The 10752-nt window shown below is 42.9% G+C and overlaps 1 protein-coding gene across 1 annotated transcript in view; it reads left to right on the plus strand.

The window, feature by feature from the left end:
* The window catches only part of SARC_01868 (hypothetical protein), a 7288-nt gene extending 741 nt beyond the window's left edge, over positions 1-6547 (plus strand). Inside the window, exons 2-11 of the mRNA XM_014304390.1 lie at positions 681-880; positions 1280-1458; positions 1961-2019; positions 2602-2709; positions 2935-3039; positions 3580-3658; positions 4577-4745; positions 5089-5192; positions 5610-5669; positions 5958-6547. Of these exons, the coding sequence (XP_014159865.1) occupies positions 681-880; positions 1280-1458; positions 1961-2019; positions 2602-2709; positions 2935-3039; positions 3580-3658; positions 4577-4745; positions 5089-5192; positions 5610-5669; positions 5958-5992 (1098 nt within the window). The 3' untranslated portion in view covers positions 5993-6547. The remainder of the gene's footprint in view (positions 1-680; positions 881-1279; positions 1459-1960; positions 2020-2601; positions 2710-2934; positions 3040-3579; positions 3659-4576; positions 4746-5088; positions 5193-5609; positions 5670-5957) is intronic.
* The last annotated feature ends 4205 nt before the right edge of the window (positions 6548-10752 follow it).

The following is a 10752-nucleotide window of genomic DNA, read 5'->3' on the forward strand; positions in this document are numbered from 1 at the left end:
TTCTACGTTACGTTAGTTTAGTTGTGTACGTACTACTATAATAATATATATATATATATATATATATATATATACATATATATATATATATATATACGTATATGTGTGTGACTGTGTGTGTTTGTGTGTATTTCTGTGTACGTATATATATGTATATATACATATGTATATATATATATATTTATTTATATATATATTGATGTATACATATCTGGGGAGCATCATGTGTTTACATTATTAATGTGCTTAGTGGTACAGTTTTCCTCTCGACCGCAATTATAACGTGTACCTCATCTATATCCGTTTTTCCCTGAGACACAACTAGTTTTCCATAGCACTTTTTAATCCACACTACTTTCTCCTACCCCATATATATGCTTATGTGTTTGTATATATATTGATGTATACATATCTGGGGAGCACCATGTGTTTACATTATTAACGTGTTTAGTGGTACAATTTTCCTCACGACCGCAATTATAATGTGTACCTCATCTATATCTGTTTTTTCCCGGAGACGCCACTAGTTTTGCATAGCACTTTTTGACTCGCGCTACTTTCTCTTACCCCGTCCGTACGCTTTCATACATCCGTCACACATGTCCATGACACATCACTACCCTGCCTGGCCTTCTACCTATTAACTTACCTTCCAGACGCGTGCCCATCATCCTTCGTAGGTAGAGCAGGCAACCTCTGAGCTACTGGTGATGGAGGATTGGGCATTGAACCTCGAGATCACCGACCGCGTTAACGCCACTGACGATGGCCCTGGCGATGCCGCACGAGCAATCCGTAAACGTTTGGGAAACAACAACGAACGTGTAGTGACACTCGCACTCAATCTGCTGGAGGCGTGTGTGCAAAACTGCGGCCAGCGGTATGAGATAGACCTTGTGTGTGTGGGTTGATGTTGGTATGGTGTGTATATGTTTGTGTGTGTTATATATATGGGTAGTGTGTATTTATATTTATAAATATATATATATATTTATATATTATATAGTGTGTATATATATATACATGTATAATTGATTGAATAACCTCGTGGCACTTCGCGTACTATCTACATATGTCATGCTGGCATGCGGCCTTACTTTCACAAAGGTGTGCGTATGAGCCACTCCTATCCGTGTGCTGTCATCAAGGATGACTCTTAACCATGGCAGGTTAAACTGTTCATTTGTAAGTCTTCGAGAGAGTTGTAATACAACATGTATTGCATCTCCCTCCCCTCCCGAGTGTTTCCTAACCCTTGTATGACTCACATCTGTGGTAGATTCCACATGTCCATGTGTCAGAAGGATGTGTTCCCCAGTCTGGGCAAGGTGGCTGAGAAGAAGAGTGTCTCGGGAGAGCACGCACGCCGTCTATTGGCCGAATGGGCCATCTCATTCGACGGCAAGAGACATCTATTCCCAGAACTATACACTGTTCATGCGGAACTACTGAGCAAGAGTATGGACAAATACACAGTCATACGTTCCCATTATATATATATATGTATTTGTATGTATGTATATGTATATGTATGTATGTATGTATGTATGTATGTATGTATGTATATATATATATATATACCTATGTTCATATATATAGATACATGGGTGTGTGTGTGGTTATATAGGTACATATATGGTCAGAGAATTACACTGAGATATGAGACACTGGCTACAGTATAGTTGTCGTTTCATTATTTTGATTTGAGTGCACTTTTCCTGTTGGCTGCATGTCTGTGTGTTGAGTGCTAAGCGTGACTGATTATCAGAAGTCTTTAGCACAGCTCAAGTGTGTGATATTTTGTCAACATATTTTTATGAGACATGATGAATGCGTGTTCTTAGAGCACTGTTACTAGTATTTGACCACATCGTGTTAGACCCCCAATATTGACCCTTTTGTGACCCCCATTATTGACCCTTTTTGTGACGCCTTTACCCTTACCACTGCCTCCCACCAGGTATCGAGTTCCCCGAGATCAACCCCAACACAGTCACTCCAATTCATATGGCTGAGCCTGTATGTCGTGTGCATGTCTGTGTACATGAAGGTGTGTGCATGTGTGGGTGCATGTGTGTGTGCATATGTGTGTACATGCAGGTGTGCATGTGTTTGTGCATGTGTGTGTGGACTGGGGCGTGCATATACGAGTAGCAATGCGCATGTACATAATAGTGCGTGTATACTAGAACACACTTAGCTCAAACTCTAATCGCACTGGCGCTCTGTGTCATATCCCACTGAGGTTATCATGTGAAGACATTGGTGTGTGGACAGGTGGTCTAAAGGAAGTGTTTGAATAAAGAGGAACACATAGTGGTTGACCTCCCTGAATGCTCTGGTCAGACCTTGGCATGACGTTTGCTGATTTGCTTTGAAATTTAACTGGTTCAAAAAAAATTGATACTATCATATGCTTATGCGTTCACACGTCTTTTACCACCTCCATCTGCTCTATATATATATACACACATATATATATATATATGTGTGTGTGTGTGTTTGTATATATATGTATATATCTATATATGTATACATACAAAAATTTATCTTCTCATCTGTCCAAATTGCATTTGCACTGTTTTTATGAATGTCACTCAGGATTTTGCAGTACCGGACACAGAAATTACAACGCAGCAACAACAGTCACCGCTACAGCCACACAACACGTCACAGCGCATAGTCCCCACAGACGCGCAGATTACAAAGGTATGCCACGCAACGAATATTTATGTATGTATGTGTGTGTGTGCGTGTGTGTAAGTGTGTGTGTGTGTGAATCCATTGACTTCTATCTACGTATGATGTGCTGCACTTTTTATACATGAGAATAATGCTATCACTCGCTTGTACATGAGAATAATGCTATCACTCACTTGTACATGAGGAAAATGCCATGCACTCATCTGGTATCTCTGCGGTGTGTGTTCTAAGTTGGCCGATGAGTTGGAGATCGTCAAAGGCAACGCAGATGTGCTGGACGACATGGTCAACGCCTTAGACGCCACAGACAATCCCACCGATTCTGAACTGCTCAGCGTAAGTGCATGGCCATCTACGTAACATAATAACCCTAATAACCCTAATAACCCTAAAACAGTAGTCATTTGTGTAACCTAAGACCATGTTAACCCTAGAAACCCAAACACCTAAACCCCTAGTCACCCCTTACATTCTTAAATTGCCATCAAATGCAGCGTGTTTGTGTGGCTACGTAGTCGGTAGGTAAGTTCTAGTATAACCCTAAACCCTAACCCTCCATGGGGTGCTTCTATGGCGTGTTCGAATTAATAGTCTATTAACGGTGGGCGACATTGCGATCAGTTGGCATTAGTTTGTGCTATGGCGTGGTCGCAGGTGTCACTGTGACAGGTGTTGTTGTGAGTGACAGGTGTGACTGTGACATGTGTTGTTGCGAGTGACAGGTGTCCTTCTAACGCATGCCCTGTCTAGCCACACGTTTTACTCGTGCGTATGTCCTATTGTTCATGCCAGTTGTTACTCAAGAGATGCTCCTAACCTGCTACTGAATACTTCCCATGACCCTGTCCTTCCGTTGTGTTATTTTGTGTTGCACAGGAGATAGTGGAGACGACGCGTGCGATGCATCAGCGAGTGGTGACGCTGATATCACAAGTGGACAACGACCAGATCATGAGTAAGTCATGCGCTCACACCAGAGCAATCTATTTATAGCCTACATCCACTAAGAACACGGAGCAATCTATTTATAGCCCACATTCACTAAGAACACGGAGCAATCTATTTATAGCCCACATCCACTAAGAACACGGAGCAATCTATTTATAGCCCACATCCACTAAGAACACGGAGCAATCTATTTATAGCCCACATCCACTAAGAACACGGAGCAGGCTATTCATAGCTCACAGCCAATCTATATTTAGAACCGGTGCACGGTTGGGCAAAGCACCGCACGAGTTACGGGATGGGCGGCTGATAGATTATGAGTGTCTGGTTATATTGCATTGTCTTGTAATGAGTGTCTATTTATATTACATTGTCTTGCAATGAGTGTCTATTAATATTACATTGTCTTGCAATGAGTACCTATTAATATTACATTGTCTTGCAATGAGTGTCTATTAATATTACATTGTCTTGCAATGAGTGTCTATTTATACTACATTGTCTTGCAATGCGTGTCTATTTATATTACATTGTCTTGCAATGAGTGTCTATTTATATTACATTGTCTTACAATGAGTATTTATTTATATTACATTGTCTTGCAATGAGTGTCTATTTATATTACTTTGTCTTGCAATGAGTGTCTATTTATACTACATTGTCTTGCAATGAGTGTCTATTTATATTACATTGTCTTGCAATGAGTGTCTATTTATACTACATTGTCTTGCAATGAGTGTCTATTTATTTTCCAATGTCTTGCAACGAGTGTCTATTTATATTACATTGTCTTCCAATGAGCGTCTGTCTATACTACATTGTCTTACAATGATCGTCTGTCTATACTACATTGTCTTACAATGAGTGTCTGATTACACTATATCCTCTACCTTATATCCTGGCACATCCCTTGTCTCTACCACAGACACGCTGCTACTGGTAAATGACCAGTTGGTGCATGGCTTTGACGAGTACGAGAAGAAGTTAGCGCTCTATCAGACGAGTCAAAAGGCCATGGCCCCCCCAAGCACAGCTCAAAGGGACACAGCAGACACGACCAAACCACCCACCACAGCCACCAACGACCCCACAACGTATGTCCTCAGTGTCCTCTGACACGCAATGGCTGTTGTTGGGGAGTGGTTGCATCGCATATCCTTTTCTCTCCTTTGGTTGAGTTGTCCATGAGCCATGCTATAGGATTTTTGGGTTCTTGGGGGTGCAGTTGATACACAGTCGCGTTAGGGTTTTAGATTCGTCTTTATATCACACTTGGTCGAGCACATCTGAGGCCATTAGATGGTGCTTGGTCGTTGGCTACACTTGTCCTGTGTCCTGTGTGGTGTCAATTGTTATTGGATGTGTTTTTGCGCAAGTAGTTCAATGTGAGACCATCATGGCCTGTTGCTTAGTGACCATTTTATATTCCCATTGCAGAGGAGAGGCAGACTTAATAGTCATGGACACCCCAGCGACGACAACACCGAATGCGTCAACAGTCTCTCAAACGGAGGACTTGGCCGATGATTTTGATGGTCTAGGTATGTGTGCCATTCTCTTAAGTGTAACGATAGAGTTTGCTGTATGTGTTGCAGTCGTATGTGTCTGTGTATGTGATGTATGCTACCATAGCTTTGTGATGGGTTTGTGCGGTGTCCATATCACTTGTACTCTTGTATTGTTTCTTCTGAGTTTCGTCTAAGCACTTGGTTGTTCATGCAATTGCTTATTGTCTGCTGGGCACTCGGTGTGTCCTATGCCAAGGCCGCATCAGTGTTGTGATGATTGAGCTTCAATGTCCTCTATGAGTACTCCCACTTGGACAACCGGGTATTATTTAACTTCTTAGCCCATGGCTATAGGGTTTTAGGGTTTTTTATTTTGAGACATGGCTGTATAGAATCAAATTACTGACCATCGTTTCATACTGACATATTTGTGATGCGTCCCGTTGACAGATCTGGATACGTCCACCACTACGCACTCTACAAATGCCACAGATGAGATGACGGAAGAAGGTATGCTTAATCTGGAAGTACATGTGTGCGTGCGTTTGGTCTAGATATATACGGATATATACAAATAACGGCTCAACTAGCCATGGTATTCGCCAGTACTTTAGTATAGGGCTTGGTTTTAGGTGCTTAGGGTTTGGTTTTAGGGGCTTGAGGTTTAATATTGCATTGGCCCTCCTGCGTTCTCTTGCCTTGTTCATACCGACCACCGCACTACACTCTCATGCCATACAACGCACCAGCTCCATTTACCATCCATCCGCCCATTCGTTCAATCTTCCGTTGCATTAGATTTCGACGACTTCTTAGGCGAAAGCAAAAACTGAAATGGTCGACAAAGGATACAACCGAGTACTTGATGCTACGGCTTGTCTCGGCCTGTTCGCAGTTTTAGCGTTGTGTGTAGTCTATATCGCACACTCGTTTGCAGCGCAGACAGCAATGCAAAATACAGTGGAGACAGCAATACAAAAGAAGCGCAGCGCCATACCTACGGATGATTGTACGGTTGTCGGCTGTGAAGTGCTATAGACTGTACGTGCAGTCCTGTATGAAGATTGTACATTGCACCTGACATCGACACACTTTGTGCTTCAAGGTTTGAGCAAACATGATGAAACCCTGGAACCCCACAACGTACCTCAAATTATTTCTCAGTCCAATAGCAACTGGTTCAAATTGGTTAAGAAGAATGTATTTGTCAGGGATCGTCATCTTTGTACTGAAAATATGCAGTTCAATAAAAATTCCTATAGATATGCGCAACGTGAGCCATGAGCAGACGGACGCATACTACAATGGCAATATGTGCAGCCATGCCTGTGTATATAGTCTATATGGGACATTACATACGAGTGTTGTACGACAGCTCACACGATTGCAGGCTAGGCTAGGCCTTTAACGAAAGTTCAATTCACAATGATGTGCTTCCTATTGGTAGAGTATGTGTATTGGATTTAATACCAAAAGTACTTCTTTGTGGTTATCAGTTCGATTCATGTTAGTTTTATTGGTACACTCCTGAACATCTCTTCCACATCGGGGTGCTTGTTACACTTCTTCTTGAAGACTCATGCGAGAGCTTCAACGTTAGGGTGCTTGTCCCTCATATACTTGGGCTTGTACCAAGGACTATCCTCCTTATTCTGGGGCAACAGTGGTGGCTCTGACGGCAACCACCCGGTTATTACTATTTTTGCCTACAATAACAAAATGATTGGATCAAACAATTCACTTGGAAGTGTATATCTTTACAATTTTTTAAATACATTTCGTGTTTTATTTAGTAGGCTATGCATTTCGTTTACATTGAATAAAATATGTGTGTATTACTGAAAACATCTGCAACCTCACCAAATACCGAATTCTCCACTAGAGGAGAGGGTCATGATATTGCACATGTATTTAATTATCAAATATGCTGCATTAGACAATAGTCATGCGGTCCGAATGCCTAATAAACAAATCTTTGGAAACTGATCAATACATGGTCTAGCAACTTTTTAAAAAGGTGAATGTAGCTGCACATTTAAGCCAGCTCGAAATGACAAATGTGGCTGGCAGCAGGCCTATTATCCCACTCAAAATTAACTATCAGTTCATCGAATAGATAGAAAATCACTACCTGTTCAGGCTTCAAATACAATATTTAATTTATATTTCTTAAGACTTTAGGGCAATAAAGAATGGATATACCTCATTTCGTCCAGTATAAAAGCTGCACCAATTTAGGTGATTTCGTGTTTCCTTGCGCCCTCACATGCTTCATCGCCCTTCAACTGAAAGTCGAACACCCTCTTGTTCTGGTTCTAAAATGCCTCATACCCTTTACCCTCGTGAGACTTGTTATATTGCAAACGATTCTCGTCCACCGCAATATCACAGTCGTGAATCACATGAGGAATGAATTCGTTCGCGTTCTATGGTCATGCATCCCATCCTGGCAACAACCTGGAAACGCCTCTCCGTCAAGTGCTTCAACTGCTTCCAAAAAGAGGCATTCAACCAACACTTTTTGCTATATGTTCCTTCTTTTGTAGCGCGCAACTTAAAAGTCATCACAATCGCTTCTCCAAACTCTGCTGTACCAGCTAACAGATAGCAATCAAGCACGTGGCCATCCGCAACAATCTTGTGAATTTTAGATTCGCTGGTTGTCATGGGATCCCGATCAACCATTGTCTCAGACTCCTACTCCCACACTCCCACGCCCACAAGTATTTGTACCCTTTTATTTTTTTTCCACGCTTTAAGTCTCCACCTTATGCCCTGTGGTAGCTAGCGTGACATCGCACGGACTTTTAAACCCCCAAAACCCTAAAACACGGCCGTTGGCTCGTGGCACGGTCAGGACAGGCGCAACCAAGATACTTTTGATTGTTGAAGCAGTCATGTTGAAGGAAAAATGGTTTGTTTCTTCCCGGTCCGTATTGAACTAGCCAATCAAAATACTTTCTATTTCACCTTAATGCACTGGGTGTTTATTATGGTAAGAGGGCCTTTCGATTCAAAGGGTGTGTACCTGTTTCAACTTTCGTAACCGACAAATAAACAGTTTTGCCACACAGTGACACACAGCCATTCACAGCCACAAACCAAATCGAAAGAAAGTACACTGAACATTGTCACAAAATTATTAAACCGGAAGTATTTCAGCGGATTTTACGACCAAGAAACCGGGAAGAGGGTAACTATATGGTCTCCTAATCCCGAAATTTAAACCCCTTTGAATTAAATGACATTTCGCAACGATCGTACGTTCAATTATTGTTCAAAGGTGTCTGTGATATCACGTCTTTCCCTACAGTCCCCTAACAAACAATATACAGACCATAGGGCAAGTTATGGAATTGGGTAAAGATAAATTCTTGAGGCAGACCCTTGAGGGCGTATGTGGGTTGCGCGCGGATACTTGAGTACAAAGTTCGATAGATAGAAAGTGCAAGTCTACCCTATTCTTCTGCTTGAAGTCGCCCGGGGAGGCGCGGAGGAGATAGAACAAGCGTTTGCGTTCCTCTTCAGGCGCAGACATGAACGGGGATTCGCGAAAAAGCCATGTTTCATTCTGGCCTTTGGAGGCACTAAAGAAGAAAACAAAGGCTTGAGTTGCGCGCGATAGCGCACACAAACTTTGCCCGCGGAGCAATCAGCGATGGTTATCGTGTCTGCGAAAGTTGTTTTCTGCTGTGACTTTGCAAAGCCCACGCCAAATAAAGCAGCCTGGCACTGGGTAAGCCAAGAGGTTCATAACCTTAGTACCTTGACGGAACGGCAGGGTGTCCAAACAGCGCTTGTCAGCTGCCGCCTATTGGACCACCTGTGCATAGTTCGCGAGGACTTCACTGAGATCAAGGGTCACTATTTTCGAAGTCCTAGTTGCCATTGTTTAGAGGGCGGTGTCTGTTAGCGCATTCTAGGATTGCGCAAAGCCATAGACTTCCAGATCCATGAGGAACGTGTGGTAGGTATAGCTGATCTGTAGATCCAGCTTTTGAGGATCTTAAACACCACTTCTGCGCGCCCAATACCCTGGTGGTGTCCCATCGGGGTGAAATGCAATACTATCATTTCGTCTGCGCAGAATCGCGAATGATTTCCGAGTCGAAGACAGAGTCTTCGTCAACCGTTATATCGTCAGGTTATCCCCATATGAAGCCATCCTTTATTCAGCTACCGAACGAACGGATACTATGCTTGTCATTTGACAAACTGCCAAAAAGAATGGTCACATGCGGTACATGGGCCAATTCTGCGTGCGCGTGCCGGGACCTGCCTCGAGAGCGACGTATTCCTACGGCCAGTCAAGCTGTGGGTCACGGTGATTGTGAGGGGTTGGGCCAGCCATCACGGTTTCGTGATCATATGAGCATTCCGCGGTTGTTTGCTTGAAACTCTAAGGCCAGAGGCGTTGAACATGCTGTAGTCTGGAAGTCAACAACCTAGCGACCGGTTCACAGAATTCATCAGACACGACAAAGGGGGCAGCAGTATAGCCAATGCGTAGGAATAGTGCTGCGTCCCACCGTGGGGCCCCAGCTGGCTCATACCCATGCCACAAAACTACTGGGGAAATAATAATTGGTGCTACCAATAAGCATGGCGCCAATAGAGGCCACCCGGCTGCATGTTGCATATACGGGCAGCACATTGAGATATCAGCGGCCTGGTCTGCGACCATTTTCAAAAATAAACTTTCAATGAAACGCACAGGCTGAGAAATGCACAAGAGAGTGCAAATATTCTTGACGTGAAATGAAACCATCTGTGCGAGCTGCATGTCATAATGGATGATTGATGCCAGCAGCGAGAAAAAAAAACAGCCGTGCCGTTGTCCTTGCAACGGACGAAATATATGGCAAAGACCATATCACGGCAGATTTCCTTCCCGTACTGCATGCACCGACCTCACGGAGTAATGTCGAAGCTCCTGCGTCCACAAAGCAAGCATGGTTTCGTTATTTGTGTACTTCAAAGGGAAGCTGCGACCTTAATTGCACTCCAATGCCGTTTAATGCCAAACACACCTGATAGAGTGCAATGTAGTAGACTTAAGTGCAAATGTGTCTAAAGAATGGTGCGCTCGAATGAATTTATTTATGATCTTACCCTCAGATATGTACTGATGGTTTTTGTTCTTGTGTTCGTTTACTTGGGTTGGCCAGGGTAAAACCTCATATGTAAAGAGAAACCTTATGCAGAACACTTCAGTACTCTAAATATTTCTAGAAATATTATATCAATTTCTCTCTTACGCACTCCCAGTCTTGGACCTCGGCTTTCGGCTAGCCGGTGGCCCGTGCCCAATAAATAGAATAATCGGAGAAGTAGTCTCAAAGTACTCTTACATCCTCTCGGGCTGACCCACCTATACATATTTATGATAATTAGAGAACAAATTTTGAAATCACTCTCGGGCTGACGGCGCAAAAATTAATATCGTATTTAGAAATACGTCTACTCCTGTAGTCTCTCAACACCTGCTAGCCTTTCCTTATACGTTACATGGTAGTGGGACTGTGCCGGCAAGAACCTTGAGGAGAAATACGCCACTGTAAACTTCGATGGAAATTACTAGGTTTCAAACTTG

Source organism: Sphaeroforma arctica (genome assembly GCF_001186125.1).
Source record: "Sphaeroforma arctica JP610 unplaced genomic scaffold supercont1.79, whole genome shotgun sequence".
NCBI classification, from domain to species: domain Eukaryota; class Ichthyosporea; order Ichthyophonida; genus Sphaeroforma; species Sphaeroforma arctica.